This window comes from Bubalus kerabau, chromosome 13 (genome assembly GCF_029407905.1).
Source record: "Bubalus kerabau isolate K-KA32 ecotype Philippines breed swamp buffalo chromosome 13, PCC_UOA_SB_1v2, whole genome shotgun sequence".
NCBI lineage: Eukaryota > Metazoa > Chordata > Mammalia > Artiodactyla > Bovidae > Bubalus > Bubalus kerabau.
In genome coordinates, this window is record NC_073636.1 from 17,590,693 (window position 1) to 17,613,551 (window position 22,859).

The following is a 22,859-nucleotide window of genomic DNA, read 5'->3' on the forward strand; positions in this document are numbered from 1 at the left end:
GTTTGGAAAAGACAGAGGAACCAGAGATAAATTGACAACATCTGCTGGATCATAGAAAAAGCAAGAGAATTCCAGAAAAACATCTACTTCTGTTTCATTGAGATGCTAAAGGCTTTGTGTGAATCACAACAAACTGGAAAATTCTTAGAGATAGGAATACCAGACTACCTTATCTGTCTTCTGATAAACCTGTATGCAGGTCAAAAAGCAACAGTTAGAACCGGACATGGAACAATGGACTGGTTCCAAATTGGAAAAGGAGTATGTCAAGGCTATATGTTGTCACCGTGCTTAACTTATATGCAGAGTACATCATGAGAAATGCTGGGCTGGATGAATCACAAGCTGGAATCAAGATCGCTGGGAGAAATATCAACAATCTCAGATAGGCAGATGATACCACTCTAATGGCAGAAAGCATAAAGTAACTAAAGAGCTCTTGATGAGGGTGAAAGAGGAGAGTGAAAAAGCTGGCCTGAAATTCAGAATTCAGAAAACTAAGATCATGGCACCCATCCCATCACTTCATGGCAAATAGAAGGGGAAAAAGTAGAAGTGACAGACTTTCTTTTCTTGGGCTCCAAAATCACTGAATACAGTGCCTGCAGCCATGAAATTAAAAGACACTTGCTCCTTGGAAGGAAAGCTATGACAAACCTAGACAGTGTATGAAAAAGCAGAGAAACCACTTTGCTGACAAAGGTTCATATACTCAAAGCTAGGATTTTTCCAGTAGTCATGTACAAGTGTGAGAGTTGGACCACAAAGAAGGTGGAGCACCAAAGAATTGGTGCTTTAAAACTGTGGTGCTAGAGAAGACTTGAGAATCCCTTGGACAGAAAGGAGATCAAACCAGTCAATGCTAAAGGATGGTTAGGGATGGATTTGCCAGATCTGCTGTGGATGGTGAGGGCGCTTACCCATGCTGTGACCTCTGACCTCTCTACCTAGAGGAAATCCCTGGTGAATACTCATGCGCATACCCTTACTTTTTGACTGGCTTCCTACATTGTTCAGTTTTTTAAACTAAGTCACAGAAATAAATTGACCGAGGTACACAGCATAATTAGCTTTGTAAGAATGGAACTAAGAATGCTTAACTGGCACACTAGGTCCATTTTCTGAGACAAAGGATGCTCCTTACCAAGGAACTCATCATTCTTTCCACCACTGAGAGCTGCCCCTTTATGGACCCATGTGTCCCCGAGAGACAGCACAAACCGACGCTTCAGCAGGAGAGAACACGATGTGATTATTGAGCCCCAGTGAAACATCCAAGCCTGGGGTATTAGGATGGTTCCTCTTCTCATTTAACCCTGATAGAAATAATGAACTGGCATTGTCAGCAGGCAGCAGTCATCATATTTTCATAAACCTCACAGAGTGGGATATATCGCCACATCCAGGCCACCATGGGTACATAGTTTTAACCTTGGCTTTAGACATTTAGAAATGAAATTAGATCTGTTGCTTCATCTTGCTCAGATGATCTCAGGTAATTGATTCATACTAGCCAGACTCTAAAGATATTAAAACAAAACCAAAAAAAGCCCACAACTGGAATGTCCATTTATTAAATCATAATGAGATACATGCCCTGCAAAATAATGAGATATGCATGTCATCAGACTAGCAAGTTCCAGGAGAAAGCAGACTCCAACACGGAGTTTCCTTAGTGACCAGGGATCAGAGCTGAGGAGTTGGGTGGACTTGGATGGCCTTGGGTGTTTTCATAAAGCCCTTCGTGGGCTCCTGGTCACCTCTGTCTCCCAAAGATGATTTCTGGCAAGGGGGGACCACTGTTGCCGCATCTCTGGTCAGAGTGGCCGCGTGCAGACGGTTCTTGCACCTGCTGCCTCCCTCCACCTTAAAGACCAGCCACCACCCTGCACTCGTCTTTTGTTGTTCTAGCCTCACTGTTTTTATTTCAACAGGCATTGATGTTGGTTATAATTTGCAGGCTCACTGATTTTACTCCTGCATTTCAGTGTGGCTGCTTTTTGAGGAGTCTCAGAAAGACGCCCAATCCTCGCCACCCCCCCTAGTCTATACTGAGTGGACCTTGTGGGTGCCTAAGTGCCATTTGTTTATGAGTCCTGCTTGATCATATTTCAGCTTCGTTCATGGGCTATGACCCTCTCTCCGCGGCTTTGGGAGAAGGACCATTAGTGGTCTGTTGGCAGTTCGTTCACCTCTAACCCTTAGGAAAGAAACAAGCATAAAATACTCTCTGGTTTCAAGAAGTGGGTGCAGGGATATGCACAGGGTGATGGAGGAAATTTTACAAACAGTACTGCTGAGGTCAAGAAATGCTCCATTTTCCACAGTGGTGGGAGCAATTTCCTGCCAGTGACTTTGGGGAAGGTGAAGTTCACCCCATCTGTGCCTTTGTCTTTGCAAAGGCCCAGCTGGTGGGGGGTGGGCGGGGGGGGCTTCCCTAGTGGCTCAGCAGTAAAGAATCTGCCTGCAACGCAGGAGATGCAGGTTAGATCCCTGGATCGGGAAGATCCCCTAAAGAAGGAAATGGCAGCCTACCCCAGTATCTTGCCTGGGAAATCCCAAGGACAGAGGAGCCTGACAGGCTACAATCTGTGGGGTCACAAAGAAAGCAACTTAGTGACTAAACAACAACAAGGTAGAAAGGACGCCCAGTGGGAGAAGCAGGAAGGGAATGTCTCCTTTTCCACACTGAACAGTGTGGCTTCAGGACAAATGGAAGAGCATTTCAGTCCCTCTGCTCGCTTACTTCATGTACGCATCATCTCCTGGAGACTGTCATTTAAGTAGCATCTAAATGCTTCGGGATATTTAGCCTGGAGGATGGAAGGCAGGGGATTGACATTTGCTCACTTAACTAACATTTATTGAAACTAATACGTGTCAGGCAATATGGCATGGCTGCTGAAATGGATTCATTACCGCCCTGGCCACACAGGCGCTTCCTGTCTGCCAGAGGCAACAGGCAGTAAACAGATAACTTACGATCTGGCCTTTCTGCCTGTCCCTAAGGTGGGCGGCAGGAGCTGGTGGTTGTTGGGGGGGGGGGGGGCGGGGACGGACTTCCAGAGAGAGAGGTGGACCCTGCCCAAGCCTTGAGGAAGGCTCCCCGAGAGTGGCGTACAGTGACCTGGACTTGGAAGGATTGTCTTCAAGTATCTACCAGGTTGTCAGGCAGGGGAAATGGTTAATTATCTAAGACCCAATTATCTAAAGATATCATGTGCTTACTGTGTTGGATAAAACATGTCTCATTCAATTTGAGACGTAATTTTTAAAATATAACTTGGAAGGGTTGATCCAGCTTTGAACTTATGTATCACCAATACTTAGCGATGGGAAAGTAAAATCTCTGAATATCAGGATGTTTCATTTGTCTAGCACCACACCGAGTGAACAAAAGAATCAAACTAGGCTTTTATTATGTTTTAAAAGGTTTATCCTCTGGAATGGAGCATGCCAGCACAGAGGCTGGAGGCAGGTGGTACAGGTTTTCTTTTGGTTAGAAAACCAAAAGGCGCACAGAGAGGAAAGTAGCCAGCTCGCCAGGAGCTGTAATAATATGAGTCATGAGTTCAGACCTCTTAGTCTGAGCTGGGTTTGTGACCAGGAAGAGAAGAGATGGAGGTGGGAAGAGGAGAAGTACCAGTTCACACCAGCAAGTCTGGAAACGACCGTGGAGGTGGTTCAGAAGGAGGGACCAGGAGCCCATGACTCAATGGCAGGTACACGTGCTCCAGGGCTGCACACAAGACCACACCACAACTTCCGATAGGCTTGCCGTGCTCTCACAGTGCACGCCTGAGGATAAGCCTCTGAGGGTGAAAGCAATTTCTAGTCATCCTCAGGAGTGCCTTGTGGGAACTTCTCTGGAGGTTCAGGGGTTAAGACTCCATGCTTCCAGTGCAGAGGGCATGGGTTCCACCCCTGGTCTGAGAACTGAGATCCCGCGTGCCACATGGCACAGCCAAAAAGTAAAAATTTTTTTAAAAGCGCCTTGTGAGAGAGCTGTTGGAGGCCAGGGGACAAGCAAAAAGTGCAATCAAAAGCCAAGGCCAACAGGATGGAGATACAAGACATTTCCCAAGAGTGGCTGTTAGTGTGCACAGATTCGTAACTGCTTACCAAGCAGAACTTGAAAGAGAAGGAAGACGAGCTGGAGGAGGGAGGCAGAGAGCAAAAGCCCTACAAGATGCACAAGTGGAGTTGGCAATCTGCCCGGGGTTCAGAATCATCAGTTAGCGCCCCTGTTAATCACCTCCAGACTGGATGTCTGCACTCCTTGCTGCAAATCCATCACTCGTCAGAACTAATTCTAGCTGCTGAAAGTTTCGTCGTGTTTCTCCTAACACAACATTCCTGGCTGTTGGAAGCTCCCCTCACTTATCCTCCTCTGACCGCCCCCTTCCCCACCTCCAATCCACTGTCAGCAGAGGCTGAGTTGAAAGTGGGTTTGTCCAAACCTCCCTCAGAGGTGTTTCCCTTGTGTGCTCACCACCTAGACTTCCTGGGGATGCTGTCCTTTAGGCTGATGCAAGAATCAAAAAGTTACGCATTTGGAAGTAGGTCCCTGGATCATAGCACACCTTTGGACGATGTCTTGTCCAGCCCAACCCTTTACTGTGGACAAGTTTTATTTTATTATTATTTGGTAACTATTTTACTCCAAATGGAGTATGCTGCCAATTTCTCACGCTTGGGGAAGAGTTTGTCCTTCTTCCTCCCCTCATGCCCAACTCCTGGACTTCAGCTCCAGTTATATATAAACTTTCTAAGGGATATGTGTCCCATCTCCCTTCTAGTGTCCCCTTTTTTCCCTCATCTAGAGCTTTCCCCGGTCGGCTTCCACCTTCCCAGCTTTCCAAATATTATCCAAATTTCAGGGGTAACGAGACATTTGGCCATTGCATTTCACCAAGGGTGCCTTGCTGAGGTCAGCCTGCACATGGTTCTAATACGTGAACTTTCCCTTGTCCCTTTCAGGTTTGCAAGGAGGAAGCTCTGGCATGCACATAAGCAAATCTCTAGTTGCTGAAGTAATTGCATTACATCTTTGTAAACATTCAGGTCTTACCAGTCATTCTGGTCTACAAATCCGAATAATGTGCTGAAATCTGTTTTGCTAAGTGAGCCTTGCAACTAAGCACCAGAGATTTGACAGCTTAAAAAGCTTTGCTTTATTTTATTATTTTAAAAAATCTGTCCTGTTAACCAGAGTAAGAGGATGAGAACTCAGATTGCTTAGTACGTGTTCCAGACATTCATCCAGTAAACACTTGTTGAGTCTCACAGACAGCCAAGACGCAGGGCCAACTGGTGGCTGCCCAGGGGTTGTTGCACATCCAGCAGACTCTGCTATCCAGAGGAGGAATGCCCAGGTTTGATTGAGTTTTCAGGTGTTTTTCCAACCAACTGGGCCTGGGTTGGCCCTTCTCAGTTTCTCTGGTTTGCAATATACATAGAAGTTTGTTTCGCCCAATTGCACTGTTGTTCAGTCACTAAGTGATGTCAAACTCTTTGTGACCCCATGGACTGCAGCACGCCAGGCTTCCCTGTCCTTCACCATCTGCTGGAATTTGCTCAAACTCAAGTCCATTGAGTCAGTGATGCCATCCAAGCATCTTGTCTGTCGTTCCCTTCCCCTCCTGCCTTCAATCTTTACCAGCGTCAGGGTCTTTTCTAAAGAGTTGACTGTTCGAATCAGGTGGCCAAAGTATTGGAGCTTCAGCATCCATCCTTCCAGTGAATATTCAAGATTGATTTCCTATAGGATTGACTGGTTTGATCTCCTTGCTGTCCAAGGAACTCTCAAGAATCTGCTTGAGGTCCACAGTTTGAAAGCATCAGTTGCATAAAAATACTTTCTTCACTAATATGCCTTTGAGTAAGTGTTCTCAGGGAAGCTTGAGCAATTTCCTCTTGATAAAAGGCTTGGAAATACCCATCCTCAAAGATCAAGGTTGAAAAGCAGATCTCCAGAACATCCTGTCCTCACATCTATCACATAATATCATGACTAGAGGTGGCTTCTCTCTCCTTCCCTTCCAGAGCAGTGTAGAAGCTGAGGTCAGGATGTACAGTCAGTCAAGAATGATTCTGAGACTTGGTACAAAATTTTTAATTATGTTGCTCTGTTTCCACGATTAGAGGGTAGGACACTGGACTGAGTCCCTTCAGGCTCATCTGTTCCTCTGTCCCACTCCCTTGGGTCTTCCTGATGGTGAGCGGGGTCTCACTGCACAATATTTCAGCAGAGGGAAGCTGAAAAGTTAGATGGAGCTGGTGGGATAGAAAAGAGACAAACAAGGGGAGATAGGAGGGGGGAGCTGGCATTTAATGACTGCGATGTGATAGGCACTTCCCTATGTTATATCTTTTACCTGTATCCATCCGTTCATCTATCTGTGTGTTATATGTAATATAGATTATTATACAATGCATGTGATATATGTTATAATATCTCTTATAATGTGGGTCCAATTTTCGTCATTTTACAAAAGAACTTGAGACTGGGAGACAATACATAATTTCCCCAAAGTCACTCTACCAGGCCTTGTTGGAGCCAGAATTTGAATCTGTGTCTTTTATCTCTCTGAATCCCAGGCTGAGGAAGCCACACCACGAAATGCCTCTGAAAGCAAAGTCAGCCCTCAGAGGACAGGACTTGCAAAGTCACCCACCTCTTCATCTTCACGCTCTTCCTCCAGTTAGACTAAAGGGCACATTCTGGGTTGCTGTTTCCAGATGATGACTCAGTTGTCAGTGTGGACTGCTGCACTCAGAGGCTTTTTATGTAGAATATTTGCAGTACGTTTGGGCACTTGTGCTGTGTATGTGTTAGTCACTCAGCCATGTCCAACTCTGCAACCCCATGGCCTGTAGCCCGCCAGGCTCCTCTGTGCATGGGGGTTCTCCAGGCAAGAACACTGGAGTGACTTGCCATGCCCTCCTCCAGGGGATCTTCCCAACCCAGGGATCAACCCAGGTCTCCCTCATTGCAGGTGGATTCTTTACCAACTGAGCTACCAGGGAAGCCCAGGAGGCACATTTCAGATGCTCAGAAGATTTGCTTGTATGTGTTGCTTGCTTTCCCAGCTACACTGGGGTAAGAGAGGCAGGCCGGAACTTCTGCCCAGCCCTGAGCTCCAGGGTCTGGACGGCAGCTTTTCTATCCTCTGTACCTCCTGCAGCAGTGCAGGGGAGCCAAGCGCTGAACCAGGGCTACCGGACATGACCTTATTGGGGTTTGGTTCAGCAAAGACTAGGGTTCACTTTTCTTCATCCCTCTCTCCCACTGATGGGCCACCTCCTGTCTTTCTAGAAGGCAGGCTGGGGTAGGACATTAGGTGTTGATCTCCTAACTGTAAGGACACAGCTGCCCAGAGCTGCTTCCCTGAGGAGGGCTGTGTCTATTGAAGAGACAGGTTGGACTGTGGTGATGCGTTGGGGCTGTCCCTGGTCCCTTCCCCTCCGTGTTCTCCACCATGGTTGATGCAGCCCCTGTGGTCCACGCTGGAGACCTGGGAGGCATCCTGGCCTTCCCTTTCTCCATAGCTAATCACCTCATCTTCCTGTTTTTCCCTCTGGACTCCTTTTGGAATCCATTCCCCCAACTGTTACCACTGCCTGTGCCTCCGGTCCTTCCCTTGTCTGCTCACAGCGGCTAACTTGTCTTCCTGCCTCAAACCCACCCTCCACACAGCCGCAAAGTCAGTTGCCCACATGGCTCCTCTGTTCTCTGTGCTAAGTCACTGAGTCCTGTCTGATTCTTTTTCGACCCCATGAACTATAGCCTGTCAGGCGCCTCTGTCCTTGGAATTTTCCAGGCAAGAGTACTGGAGTGGGTTGCCATTTCCTTCTCCAGGGGATCTTCCTGACCCAGGGATCAAATCCATGTCTCCCACTTGGTAGGTGGATTCTTTACCACTGAGCCACCTTTATTCATTTATCCATCAGTGGACACAGATTGTTTTCACATTTTGGCCATGCGACAGTGAACACAGGAGCACATGTATCTCTTCATGGCACTGATGTCGTCTCCTTTAGGAATATATCCAGAAGAAGGATTCCTGGATCACGTGGTGGTTCCATTTTTAATATTTGGAAAACATCCATATCATTTTCCATAGTGGCTGCACCATTTTGCATCCTCACGAACAGTGCACAAGGGTTTCATTTTCTCCGCATCCTAACACTTGTTAACTTTCATTATTTTTTTGTTGTTGATAATAACCATCCGAACAGGTATAAGTGTAATAACTCATTGCCTGTCACTGCTTCTGATACCAGCTCCTTCCTGTCTTCTCTGTGTCTGTCTCTCAAACCAAAAGTCAATAAGGAAAAGCAGAACCTTAAATCAGGTCTAAGAAATATGCAAGAAGTTAGAAGCCTGCAGTGAATTATCACAGTAAAGTTACATAAAAGCGGAAAGAGGTAACAACTGATTGTTATCTGGAAGTCTTTTCAGCAGGCATCCATTTTTGTAGGGACACTGATATTGTCCAGGGGCAAAGGAGGAGGTGGAACATCCCTTAATTAGCACAATTATTGCAGTCAAGTCTTGGGACCGCTCAGTGGAAGCTCTAACCCTATCACACCATTTCATTTTCCAAGAATAACTGTGCCTTGCTGGACCAGCCATGGTTCGCCGCGGGTGATTTTCACTTTCATTTATGTTAACAGCCCTCTTCATGGAAAACTTCCTCCATGAGACTTGTCCACAAAACGGTAGTGGCGTTTTAGGTAACCCAATGCATTCTCTCTACAAACAGAGGCCAGGTTGCTCCCAGCACCTGGCCTTGCTCACTGGATTCTTCTGGAATGTCCGTCAGCGGCACCGAGCTTTGCTGTTTTCCCACCTTCCAGGAGGGTGGTGTGCAGGAGGGAGGAGTCAGGGTGAATGAGGACTCCGACGGCGCCCTGGGCTGTGCTGCAGTGGGTGCTCCTGCATCCTTCCTTCATCCTTGTCTCTCTTTCAGAGCTCAGCCAGAGGGCTCAGCAGCCAGCGGTGAAACCCCCTCTCCAAGAGCATGTTTGTTCATCCAGACATTGATCCAGGAGCTGCCATAGGTAGACCCTGAGCTGGGCACTAGAAATCCAAGAAGAAAGTAAAACATGAGACGTGGTCCTGCCTTGAGGAGGGTGTGGAGGTCAGGGCAGTGTGCCATAAGGAAGGGTCACCACGGAGCTCTGTGCGCTGCCATAGGACACAGAGCAGGGCACCCACACTGCCCGGCAGCAGAGGACTGGGTCTTCCTAGTAACACCCTAGCCGGGATGTGCCAGTTGGAAAGGGCCAGGGGAGGGCAGCCCAGGTAGAGTGCAGACCTTCATTTCGGTCCAGAAATAAAAAGTACTCTGTGGACTGCAAACCAACCCTAAGCATCTTAGCAGCTAGACCCAGTATCTGGGAAATGGGGAAGTCGGGTCCAGTGGCTGGGCTCTGTTTGCAGTTGAAGGGGCCAGTGGGCAAAGGAAAGGGCCTGCAGAGAGAATTCAAAGTCAAAACTGAAACCTAAGGTTCAGTTCTCAAGCCTCCTTCCCTTTAGTGAACAAGCAAGACAGTTAAGAACAGACCCGGAATCAGACAGACAGGGCTCATGTCCCGACTTCGCTACAAGTTAGCTTCTCTGCCTTTAAAATGAGAATTATACAAGGGACTGTATACAGGGCTCTGGTGTGAAGGGACCACAAGGAATAGCACCGTGACCTTGAGACTGACGGCAGCTGAGCCGTAATTGCCCTCAGACCCTCAGTGATCAGGGAGGGAGGAAGCAGTTACCCCGCCCAAGGGAGAGTGTGGCAGAGCCCCCTCCCTGGGAGCAGCACTGCTCTGGGCTCAGCGCTGTAACCAGCCTGAGTCTCAGGTGGAAGGGGCCAGGGCATCGCCCTGCCCTGCCCTCCTCCCCCATCTCCCCTGGGGTCCCCGCTGGCTGACCCCCCAGCAGATGTCAGAGAATTCAGCCCTCAGCAACCCTCCATACAGGCCAGCCTCCCAGGGACAGAGCGGAGTGGAGGGTGGCTCTGCAGGTCCAGGCAGGCTGTCAGAGATGCTCCCCTCCTGGGGGAGTGAGGTTTAAGTGAGAGAACAGAGCAAAGCGTGTGGTGGGACTTTTAACCCCGAATAAGTGTTCAGCTGAGGCTACACTAGAACCCAGCGTACGTCTGTGTAAGTGTGCCAGAGGAGATGAGACGACAGACGGAGTAGCAGAGGGAAGACGGGAGGGGTAAGCATGCTCCCTGGATGGCCCTCCGAGGCTGGAATGGACGTGAGTGAGGAGCTGGTGGAGCCGGGTTGCTGGCACTGGGGGGACCATCTCTCGTGGGCAAGTTCAGACGTTATCCTGAACCATGGGCTTCTTGGTCTAGAACAATTGGGAATAGCTTTATTGTCTTTGAGAACCTATCAATTTGTAGATTATTTAGCTGGTTTGATATGTAAAATGTGAACACAGAGATGAAAACGAAGCCTGCAAATGGGCAGGCCCAGGACTGTGGAAGTCAGCATCCTGTATATGGAGATAGAAACATCTCAGAGTTGTCATTTCTGCTAATTGAACCTGCCACACAAACCACTCATGAAATAGCCTCACCTGGGAGCCCTGTGAAATTTCTAAGTCTGAGGAAGATTTTACAACCTCTCCTTGCCCTTCCATTCTGTTTCCATCCCTGTTTTAAAACCTTCTTTCTTAATTTTAATTTAGTCCTCAAGCTCCATCCGTTTCCTTTCTTTCCATTCTCAGTGAAAGTGAAAGTCGCTCAGTTGTGTCCGACTCTTTGCAACCCCATGGACTATTTTAGTCCATGGAATTCTCTAGACCAGAATACTGGAGTGGGTAACCTTTCCCTTCTCCAGGGGATCTTGTCAACCCAGGAGTCGAACCCAGGTGTCCCACATTGCAGGTGGATTCTTTACCAGCTGAGCCTCCAGAGATGCCCAAGAATACTGGAATAGGTAGCCTATCCCTTCTGCATCGGAACTTCTGACCCAGGAATCAAACTGGGGTCTCCTGCATTTCAGGTGGATTCTTTACCAACTGAGCTATCAGAGAAGCCCTCCATCCTCAGTACCAAAACACAAACAGTTTTTTGTGTTTCCCCTCCCCAAGAGAGCTAAAACCAGAAGAAATCAAATTACTTTAAGAAGATTGGCACATGAAGAATAAATCTTCCTTGAAATTTTCTTAAAGGTTTTTTTCCCTTGAAAGCCGAACTGTAAAATAAAACACACTCTGTTGTTAACAAACAGAAACCTCACGTATCTACAATTTCGCTGTTTTCCAGGATGAACTAACACATTTCGCTCTGTCTGCTTTTCCTAATATGCACATTTCATTTACCCTAAATCCTCGTTATGGGAAACATTTCTGCGTCTGTCTCTCAGCCCCAGGCTTTCCTGAGAAGTGAAATATGGGCTTCGTGGTTTCAGAAGCACTGGCTCTCACTCATTTCGCCAAAAGCAGCAAATCTTTAAAAATGAAATTTTCCAGGCTCTTAGCCCCTAAACCAACCCTGTAGGGAGAGATGGTTTTGAATCTTATCGGCCCACAGAATGTCTCACAGCATTTAAAAGTGTCGTCAGCCCTTCCCCTATGCAGCAGAGGCAGCGAGGCTGTGCAGAGTGCAGGAGCGGCTGAAAAGGCGTACTGAAAGCTGCGCTTTGGCCCTTATTAAATTTCTCACTTGCCGACAGCCGCAGTCCCTCAGAGGCCTGGAGCCTGTTGCTGCCTGTTCCCTTGTTCTCATTAAACTGGTCTCTGGGCTGTAGCTGTGCCTTGAACAACACTGGGCTGTGTGGGAAGATTCCGGGCTCGTCTGGGGGCAGGACTCTCTCACGGTGGCTGCTGCCACCCTGGGGGTTGTCTCAGGCCCAGAACCAAGTTCTGTGCCATCCAGCTTTCTGCCCAGCCTTCTGGAATCCAGCCTTGCCCTCTGCTCTGTCCATCACAGTCATGGCCTGAATCTCATCCCTTTCCGATGTCCAGTCCCAACCAGGGCCTGCCCCTGTCTTCCCCGTCCCTCCCTCCCCCACCCAGGCCTCAAGCATGGGCCAGATCTTTCCCTTGGTCTCCCAGCCAGTCAAGGGCTTCACAGGTGGCTCTTAGCAGTAAAGAACCCACCTGCCAATGCAGGAGATGCCGGAGACAAGGGTTCAATCCCTGGGTCAGGAAGATCTCCTGGAGGAGGCCAGTGGCAACCGACTCCAGTATTCTTGTCTGGAAAATCCCACGGACAGGGGAGCCTGGTGGGCTATATTCCATGGGGTCACAAAGAGTCTAACGTGACCACAAAGAGTCTAACGTGACTGAAGCAACTTAGAATGCACGCACGCACAGCCAGCCAAACAAACTGGGAGAAGGCAGCACAGAGCCGCAGCATCTTAAAGCCAAAAAAATGTTAGGAATTTTCCAGTCTGGCCTCTTTGTGTTTAGATGAGGACATCTTGGTCCAGAAAAATGTATCACTGGCCTATTAGTGGTAAAGGTCACGTCAGAGCTGGTAGCAGACCTGGGCGGGAGAACCCACAGTTTCATGGCATGAGTTGCATTAGGGGTATTTAATAAAAATTCCCTATTGTGACTGTCAGTACCTCCAGAACTAGAAGTTTTCTCTACCAACATCCTAAATAATTTTTTTTTTTGACTGCCTGCCCCTCACAACTTGTGGAATCTCAGTTCCCCCATCAGGAATGGAACCCAGGCCCACTATAGTGAAAGCTCCAAGTCCTAACCACTGGACCTAGATTATCTTTGAAAATTCAATTTTAAGGGTTTATTGGGGAAAAGGTCATGGTATTATAACTTATGTCAGCTTCTGCTTATTACATGTTAATGGGAGAAACTGTAACCTTTCAGAAACCCAGGTTGGATGTGGTAGGGTGAAACTGTGCATTTTGGAGCCGCTTATGGCAACTTGGTTACTCAGGTTTGTAAAAATTTCCCTATTTTGCTCTGATTAAATAAAGTGAACCTGGAAGGGTTCTAAAATGTATTTGTTTTCATTTTAGTCCCTAAGTCATAAGGACATAAGGGTAAGGGTTGCCATACCCTCCTCTAAGGGACGTTTCCAACCCAGGAATCGAACCTGCATCTCTTGCAGTGAAGGCAGATTCTTTACTGCTGAGTCACCAGGGAAGCTCTCTATAGAGTACACTGAACATATCTTCTGTTTGTTTCCTTAACCTGTCTTCTACTGGGGATGATATCACGGGGAGTAAGTTCAGAAACGTTTAAGATGAATTCAGTGTACATGTTCACCCTCTGTCACCATCTGGGTTAACCCTTTTTGCTGCCTGTGAACTTCTGTGCCACGTGAACCCATGTGAGGTTCGGATTCTTGGCTGAGATTGTGTGTGCAGCACACTCAGGGCAGGTTTCTCCACTCGAGCAAAGACAGCTCTTCCTCTGGGCCGGACATCGAGCCACCACGTGGAGCTGGTTCCACAGCCGGTTCAGATCCTTACGCCTTCTTGTCTTCCAGGCTCTGCGGCTACCCTCCTTTCTATGACGAAAACGACTCCAAGCTCTTTGAGCAGATCCTCAAGGCGGAATATGAGTTCGACTCCCCCTACTGGGATGACATCTCCGACTCAGGTAGGTCTCATGGCTCGGGGACCCCTACACCCAGACCACCTCCGTCTCCGACAGGCCCTGGGGGCTCAGAATGGTCCTGAGCTAACACTTTGAACTGAGTTGTGAGCGAGGAGAGGCTTGGGCCATGTGCCCCAGCCGGGCTGGGCCGGGAACTCACTCCTGCCCTGCTCGGCCATACGCTGCTCTGGGTGCTCTGGAGTGAGACCGTGTTTGCTGTTGGTTTACTCGCTCAGTCGTGTCCGACTCTTTGCGACCCCATGGACCGCAGCATGCCAGGCTTCCCTGTCCTTCACCACCTTCCGAAGTTTACTCAGACTCATAAACTCTAGGAGACAGTGTTAGCTCGTGTTTATTGAGCGCTTACTGTGTGCTAAGAACCGTGAGCTCCAGATGTGTGCTAGCTCAGCCAGTCCTCGGGACAGGACAACCTGTCAGGTGGGGAGTCCTTTTAGCCCCATTTGACAGATAAGGAAACTGAGACCCCAGAAGGTGAAATAACCTGACTGAAGCCACGCAGGTAGTTAGTGACAGAGCTGGGGTTTGAACCCATACCTTCAAGCCAGAGCCCGCATCTCAGCTACTGTGCCACAGGAAACATTGCCAGGGAAGTTCACCATTTCCCCCTCAGGGAGAACAATCAAACCCAAGGCCCACAGAAGCAGATCAAACGTCTCTAACTTCACCTTCCTCCCTAACAGAGGAGGATGGTGACAGGACTCCCCCACTCTGGCAGGCGGTATAAGGATCAAATGAAATAATGAACCACCTATCCAAATATCACACATTTGCATTGTTTCCTCCTAACTGGAAATGCCCTGCTTTCTTCCTCAGTCTTCTAAAACCTGGGATGGGACTGTGGTCCTCCAAGGCTTTCAGGAAAGAGCCGCATGGGGACTAGTTTACTTCTGAGCTGGGAAGGGCACAGCTGTCCCCCAGAAGTCCAGTCCTGCAGCAGTGAGCTGCTGGGCCCACGAGGTGACAGATTTCCCGGCACATGTCATCCCCCAGTTCTGGGACCCAGCCCCTCCCCCTCCCCCTTGCGCTCAGCGTCCTGCCCTGGCCACACCCACTCCTGGGCCTCCAAGCAGTTCCTCCTCGCCACCAGGGCACACCTCCTGCCTCATCATTTCCTGCTCGCTGCCTGTCATCACCCTCGGGGGCTGCAGGGGACGCTTCTGGCACAAGCTGTGTGTCCGCAGCCCCAGGGCTGACCCAAGCCCTGGGGAGCCTAGTGGGTGCTTGGGCGATTTCGTTGAATCCGTGATGTCTTAACATGGAGAAGACATCAACGAAACAGCTCCCTGAGGCAGCGGTGAGCTGAGTGAGAGGCACCTGGTGACAAGGATTGTTCATCTCTTCCCTGGACCACAGGTGCCACTCGCTGCCTGCCAGCAGGAAGGGCCTCAGAGCCAGGAAGGCGGGTCCCAGGCCAGGCTCAGCTGCCTCCTCGTTCACTGCGTCACCACTCAGAACCTCAGATCTCAGCTTTTCCCCAAACGCTGGTGCCGCCTGTCTTTTGTCGCAGCTCCCTAGTGGCTGTGGAAGGCTGGTCTCATATTTGTCGTGGTACCCTTGATACTCCCAAAGACCCACTGGTATCTTATTGTCACATCTCAGGCCACACACTGATTCCTCTCCTTGCACCTTTTTTTTAACAGCAAAAGACTTCATTCGGAACCTGATGGAGAAAGATCCAAATAAAAGATATACATGCGAGCAGGCAGCTCGGCACCCATGGTAAGAACATCACCCACTCAAGGGGCCAGTCGGCTGGGTCTCCACTGTGAAAACCACGGGTGAGGCTTGGCGTCCCGTGGGGCCAGCCACTTTCTTCCTTTCGCCACCCAACCTTGGAGGACACGGTCTCTGAAGGCATTAATGACAGATGCACAAGAAATAGCTGGAGCTTTTTCACTTTATGTGAAATATTTTAGGCTCATTTTTATTGAAGGTAATCCCCCAAGGAGGCTTTAAGAGCGGAGTTTTATTCCTTGAGCTTATTACTCAGCCAGTAAGTAGATTGAGGTTATATGTTCTTTTTCTTTTAAGATGCTTTTCAAGTTAGTGTTTCGTCGTCTCCAGCGGGTTGAATTGATAGTTTATGACATCCTGGACTACATTTCCTGTGGTATCCTGAAGGTGAAGGTGCTCAGTCGTGTCCGACTCTCTGCGACCCCGTAGACTGTAGCCTACCAGGCTTCTCCGTCCATGGGATGCTCCAGACAACAATACTGGAGTGGTTTGCCGTTTCCTTCTCCAGGGGACCTTCCCAACCCAGGGATCGAACCCAGGTCTCCCTCATTGGAGGCAGACACTTTAACCTCTGAGCCACGAGGGAAGCCTGAAGCCACCTTCTGTGCCACTTACTAGGGTTAAACCCGGTGACTTTGGGTTTATACTTCTCTGAGCCTTAATTTTCTCATCTTTCAAGTGAGGATGACAGTACCTAGTTTTGGGGGTCAATATAAGCAGTGTCTGAGATCACGTGCACACATAGAGGGTTTAGCACATCTGGCACGTAGCAAATGCGTCATTAAGCTCTTCTTATTAAAGCATCATGAGCCTCCTTTTTTAGACAAAGCCCAGGAGTAGTAAAACAGTCAGTACAATATGCAGACTGTTGATGTTGGCAGAGGGGCAAGGCAGGGCTGAGAATCCAGCAGGACTTCACAGAGATGCCCGCCTTGTGCTATGAAAAGGCTGTCATCAGGCCACCTAGGGTGGGGCAGGGATTCCAGGCTGCATGAGCCTCCTGGGCCAGGCCTGGGGGCTTACACTGTTCACCCATCCATGAAGCTGTAGCGTTTAGTGAGAGTGGATGGGGAGAACTGAGAGACGAGACTGGAAAGGAGAGACCCAGCAGGTTCTGGCGTGAGCTCCAGCTGGGCCCGGTGGACCGCAGTCCTGGATGCGGGCTGTGCTGTGTGAACCAGCTCTTTAACCTTTGGGACTCGCCTGTGGCTCTGAGATGGGAAATAACTGTGGTATGTATCCTAGAGGGATTTTCAAGGGAGCAAATGAGATAATCCATGTGAAGAAGAGTACCTAATAATCTCCAGTCTATTGGAATTCTTCTGCTTTGGGGCAGTGGGGACCCCAGACAGGTTTTAAGCTGAGTGATCAAATTTACATTTTCAAAATCTCAGCCTGGCAGCAGGATTGGGGACTAGGCATGGGAGGTGCCAGGAGGGGCCGAGCAGTCACGTGGAGAGGGCTGGCCCCAGGAGGGTGAAGGTGGTCTGCCCAGTGTCCCAGGAATGCAGGGAGGGGCGGAGACAGGCCAGGGGTGGGGAAGCTATGGATCCCGCGCTGACCCGTGAAGCGGTGAGGTTATTCCAGATTGTCCAGTTCAAAGGGCTGGGAAGATGCTGTGCTGGGGGAACAGGCGGGCTGGAGTGAAAGAGAACGAGGGTGCTGTGTCATCTTGATGCAGATCTGTTCTGGTGGGTGCTTTGCAGAAAGAGTCTGGAGCTCAGGAAAGAGGTCAAGTCTGAGATGACTTCAGGGTCATCAGCCTGGGTCACACTGAGATGTATTGGCATGTGAGCTGCACAAATAAATGCCTCCTTACTTCAGAGGTGGGTTTTTCCCCCCATGTTTTATAATTCTTACTGTGCATTTCAGAATTCCCAGAAAGTCAAGTGTCAGAAAATGGTAAAGACAGATGGTTTGACTCAAGCATTCCAGAAACACCTGCATTTACAATATACCTGTTTCTCATATGTAAAGCTGCCCAGGCAACTTGAAAACATGGTTTCAGCTGAGAGCTTGCAGGATGTGAGACGTGGCTTTACCAGCATCCCTGTTCTGGAGACCGTGGTCCCAGTACACGGATGACACCCGGAGAGCATCATCTCTTACTCTGCACTTGCTCTTCCCACTGAGCCAAGGCCGGTTGGCTTGGCTAGGGAAGGGCCTCCCCTTAGCCTCAAAACAGACCCCTCCAGGCAGGTTAGGGCTCCTTTCCAAGCTGTCCTTGCAGAGGGCAGTCAGCCCATCTCAGCATATGTTCCCCAACCCCGCAAGGGAGGCCTCGCCTTCCTCTAAGTGATGGATAGTAGGGAGCCAACCGAATGCTGGCTGGTGGCTAAAGAGCAGGCAATGGCAGGATGGGAATCCAGTCCCAGTGACAGGGAAGCACCTTGATGAGGTTTGTTTACTTCATTTGGATTGTTCTGAGCCTCTGCCTCCAGTTTCAGTGACAAGCAAACTACAGTGATGATCCTGGGGGTCAGCAGGTGACCTCAGGTGACCCCAGGTGACACTCAGCCAGTCCCCAGGGCAACAGCAGTTTGCCCTCCTGGGGGGACGTTGTTGTGTTGGCCCAGCCAGGGGGCCTCTGAAGCGCTCTCCTCAGTGTTCATGGAGACCCCTCCCTTCCCCGGGGCTTCAGGCAGCTGAGCTGCGGTAACTGCAGGAACTGGGAAGGATCCCAGGGGTCTGGGAGACACACTAGGCATCACCAAGCCTGTCTTGAGCAAGTGGTTACAAGAACACACAATCAGAGCTATGTAGGTACTAATAGAACAGACTGTTGTTATTTTTTAGTTGGTTGGTCGTGTCTGACTCCTTTGAAACCCCGTGGACTATAGCCTGCCAGGCTTCTCTGTCCATGGGATTTCTCAGGCAAGAATGCTGGAAAGTGAAAGTGAAGTCGCGTCCAACTCTTTGCGATCCCATGGAGAGTGTAGCCTACCAGGCTCCTCTGTTCATGGGATTTTCCAGGCAAGAATACTGCAGTGGGTTGCCATTTCCTTCTCCCGATCTTTCCAACCCAGGGATTGAACCCAGGTCTCTCGCATTGTAGGCAGACGCTTTACCATCTGAGCCACCAGGGAAATCCCAAGAATCCTGGAGCGGGTTGCATTTCCTTCTCCAGGGGATCTTCCCAATCCAGGGATTGAACCTGTGTCTCCTGCACTGGCAGGTGGATTCTTTATCATTGAACCACCTGGGAAGCCCAGAATAGGCTGTATACAAAATATCAAAGCACCAAAAGGCGAGGAGAGGAGTTTGATGATCTGTGTGTGGTGAGAAAGAGCCAGACAGACCTGACAGAGCATGATTGATGTAAATGCCATCTCCATTGTTAGTCTAGAGGCAAACACTGGGAAGCAAGAGAGAGCCGGAGACCGGATGAAATAGAGGTGCCTGTAGCTTTACATGTGTGTACAGAATCATCAGGAAATTCTTCTGTATCTGAGGCATTGTTCAGTTCCTAGGACAATCGAGGTGACATCCCAGGTCCCTTCTAGTTCTAAGATTCTGTGCCTCTGGTTTTGCCGGTGAATGATGCTGAAGCTGGGAGCACTGAGCATCCCACGTTATCCTTGGGAACTTCCTGGCTGCTGGGAATGATGCTTGTTTGAGGAAGGTGGTCATGAGCTGTCATGAGCTGAGATGGTTGGCTTCACCTCCAAGCTGGATGTTTAACAGGGGCCTCTGGGCCACTGTCTGTCCTGCTGGGTCCTTCACCAGTGGTAGCACGCCTGGGCACTTTGGGAAGTAAGCACAGGACTTTACTAGAACAACCGAAGATTTGCATTTTCTGTCCCTCTCAGCTGGGCTCACCCACAGGGAAGGGCATCTCCCTGACACCCCCGCCCAGCCTGTTTGGTTTGGAGAGGACTCTGCCTTGCAGCAGTGCTCGGGCCAAGGAGTTCCATCTTTCTGGCCACTTCTGCCCCCAGGTTTCCAAGAAAGAGTTGGCCACCGACACGTGGAATTGGTATTCTTTTCTGAGGATGTAGCTGTTACAAGAGGTACAGGAGGAAGCACATGAGCCCTCCAGGAGAAGAGGCTTCATGACACGTCTGCTTCCTCGGGTTTGTTCATTCAGATATTGCCCTTCACTGCCATGTGTCTGGGGAAAGGGGGCTATTGACAGTTGTTGGAAATGGAAACCTGGGGCCTCCCTGGTGGCTCAAATGGTAAAAAAAAAAAAAAAAAAAAAAAAAAGAAAAAAAAAATCCACCTGCAATGCAGGAGACCCGGGTTCGATCCCTGGGTTGGGAAGATCCCCTGGAGAAGGGGATCCACTCTAGTATTCTTGCCTGGAGAATCCCATGGACAGATCAGCCTGGCAGGCCACAGTCCATGGGAACTATACTTCACTTAAAAAAAAAAAAGCGGAAAAGGAAATGGAAACCTTGCTGGCTTAGGTTCATTTCTGAGTGTCGTCTGAGCTGTGTATTTTCAGCCCTGCTGGGAAAACCAGAGGAGTCTACTGAGGGGGCCTTGCGCTGAGCTGGGATATGAGACTGTATTCTAACTTAGACCCAGCCTGACACAGATTTCCCTTCCAGAGTGCACCAGCCGTGTTTTCAGTTCTAACAGAAGAGGCTGGTGGTGAGAATGTGTGTTTCATACAGCGGCGGTTTCTTCCTTTCATGTCCTGACGTGAATGGACACAGCAGTCTGTGTCCAGGCTGGCCTGTGTCCCGGGCTATCTGAGTCTGAGACCTGGCCGACTCCCTCACCCACAGGTCACCCTCCAGCCAGAAAGGATGGTCAGTGTCCCCGGCATCTGTCTGCCCCTTAACTTTTCCGAAATCCAAGAAATTATTTCTGAAGCATCAGAAGTCAGCTTAGAATTGAATAGTTTGGTGCTAAGAGAAAGGGAAGATGGGTGGATTCAAGCCCAGAAAAGACTAAACAGAAGTTTCCTGTGAGATTGCCAGAGAATGGGGGTGGAGGCCAAATGTCCAGTGAGGGTGGTGTTGAGGGAGACGAATGGGCTGGAGAGACCCCCAGGCCATCAGTGAGACAGGAGGCCGCAGGCCCAGAGAAAAGAGGGAGGTGCAAGAACAGATTGGGGAGTCAGGGGGAAGAGGGAAGTGGGGAAGAAAGAGAGGAGAGGTGTGGCAGAGCAGAGGGAGGAAGTGACAGGATGAGCGGGACTCCGAGGGTAGGAGGCAAAGACCAAGCCTGCCCTTCTTCCCTGGAATAGAAAGCCAAGGTCAAGCAGGAAGGACATCAAGATTGCCCAGTGATGTCAGGGACCCAGTGGGATCTAGGGGGCCGTGGTCCTTGTAGTTCTGAGGACTTCTTAAGGAAATGCAGGAGAAGGTGTGCCAGTCAGGGCTGAGCTGAGACTGGGTCCCTGTCACCGAGTACAGAGCAGATAAGGGGCCCCGAGGGTGGGAGCAAGAGTGGAACGTGGCGGAACTTAGCCTAGCCGGGATAGAGTCAGAATGGAGTGCTGGGCCTGGGATGGTGAGTGGTCCGTGGACCAGAGGCTCTGGTGATGCCAGGGAGCAGGGCCAGTGGGAGGAAGCTGGGAGGTCAGACCAGCTGGCGGACCTGCTTGCCACCTCAGGGGTGAGGCCTAGCAGGTAGAAAGCTGGGGGAAAGGGAGGGGAGCTGAGCTCAGGTTGTGTGGTCCATGTGGACTCTGAAGCTATAGGAATGCGGCGACAAAGGGAGAAGGGGAGGCCAGGCAGAGCGGTCTGCCATGGAGGTGCTGCCCAAGCCTGGAGGGGTGCAGAGAGGAGGTGGGTCGGGGCTCAGAGTGCGGTGGTCGTGGACTGTGAACATTCCAACCAGAGCCATGGGGGTACAGGCCACCCTCTTAGCAAACCTGCAAAGAGGACAGGACATGGCTTTGCCAAGAAAGCATGGGACCCCGTGTCAGCGCCCACACCCGCCCGCCACCCCACCGCCTACAAAACCCTTCTGAAGAAGCATCTTTGCGTTTGTTTCAGGATTGCTGGTGACACAGCCCTCAGCAAAAACATCCACGAGTCGGTCAGCGCCCAGATCCGGAAGAACTTCGCCAAAAGCAAGTGGAGAGTAAGTCCTTATTTCCCCCATCCCCAGTGAACTTGACCACTCAGACCTGCCCTATGGGTGGAGGGCTTCTTCTTTCTAAAGGTTGTTCTCACCCAGGAGGTCTGATGAAAATTCCCAGAACCTCACCCAAATAATGGTGCTGATTTTAAGTAGTAAAGATTAAGACTCGAAGAGAGAACATCGTGGTGTGAGAAGGATAAAGTATATGATTTAATGTCTTCCTTCTGAGATCCAGAAACAGCAATATTGCCAGCACTTCCTCATTTGCAGTTTCCTAAGAAATCTCTGTTGTCTTTCTTCACTTTGCTGGAACTTTGAGGAATTGACTCGTATTAAAAAGTGATATAAAAATGGAAAGGGGAAACAGGAAATCTCAATTGAACTTATCACTACATTCCAGTAAAAATGTGATGGACTTAAACTATTAGCCTGTGTCCTCATAAGCATGGGTAATTAAGAGCTGGCTATTTTTCCATGAGAGCCAACAAGTAGACACTATGCAGATAATAATTCCATTGAACTACTTTATTCACAGGAAATGCTGTTATTTAGGACAAAAACACCAATAATCAGAAATGAAAACTCTTAAAAATAAGATGTTAAGGTACTGCGTTATTACAATATGCTTTTTATTCTAGAAGTCACTTCTGAATTGTAGAGAGAATTGGTTTACATTTATTCTGCAGTTTACATTATTATGTCAGAAGAAAAATATTCTCTTCATCTCCAAAATGTATTTTGATGGGGGGAGAGAGGGTCAAAGGATGAATGTACTTTTGGAAGAAGCGGCAACATAAGTTTCCTTTCTAGAGGTTCATGAGAATGTTTTCAGAAGTTAAACTGCTGAGGGTAACAAGAGACATGATAGGAGACAGCCTGAGGCTTTTCTAATTAGCTGAAATATTTTGTCTGCTTTTCCTCTTTCTGAAATTTCAGCAAGCATTTAATGCCACGGCCGTCGTGAGACATATGAGAAAACTACATCTTGGCAGCAGCCTGGACAGTTCAAATGCAAGTGTTTCGAGCAACCTCAGTCTGGCCAGCCAAAAAGATTGTGCGTATGTAGCAAAAACAGAGCTTTCCAACTGGTGTTTGAGACAGATCTGGTAGGGAGAAAAGGGGACTCTGGTTTGCTGAGTACCTACTGTGCGTCAGGCTTCCCTGGTAATTCAGATGGTAAAAAAATCTGCCTGCAATGCAGGAGACCCTGGTTCGATCCCTGGGTCAGGAAGATCCCCTGGAGTAAGAAATGGCTACCCACTCCAGTATTCTTGCCTGGAGAATTCCATGGACAGACCATGGGGTGGACACAGCTAAGCGACTAACACTTTCACTTTACTGCGTGTCAGGCACTGTTAATACTCAATTCATTAACACTCCCAACAACTCTAGCACACTGTTTTTCAAAATAGTTTAAAATTTTAATTATTTAATATCTATGTAACCCTAAGTCCTAGTATTTCCACGTCGAGATGAGACA

The 22,859-nt window shown here is 49.2% G+C and overlaps 1 protein-coding gene across 2 annotated transcripts in view; it reads left to right on the plus strand.

The window, feature by feature from the left end:
- CAMK1D (calcium/calmodulin dependent protein kinase ID) overlaps positions 1-22,859 on the plus strand; it is a 391,644-nt gene that overhangs the window by 360,986 nt on the left and 7,799 nt on the right. Inside the window, exons 7-10 of one of the 2 annotated variants that reach the window (XM_055543599.1) lie at positions 13,476-13,588; positions 15,247-15,325; positions 21,292-21,379; positions 22,316-22,437. In XM_055543599.1, coding sequence (XP_055399574.1) covers positions 13,476-13,588; positions 15,247-15,325; positions 21,292-21,379; positions 22,316-22,437 — 402 coding nt within the window. The remainder of the gene's footprint in view (positions 1-13,475; positions 13,589-15,246; positions 15,326-21,291; positions 21,380-22,315; positions 22,438-22,859) is intronic. The other variant, XM_055543598.1, reaches the window with a different exon arrangement.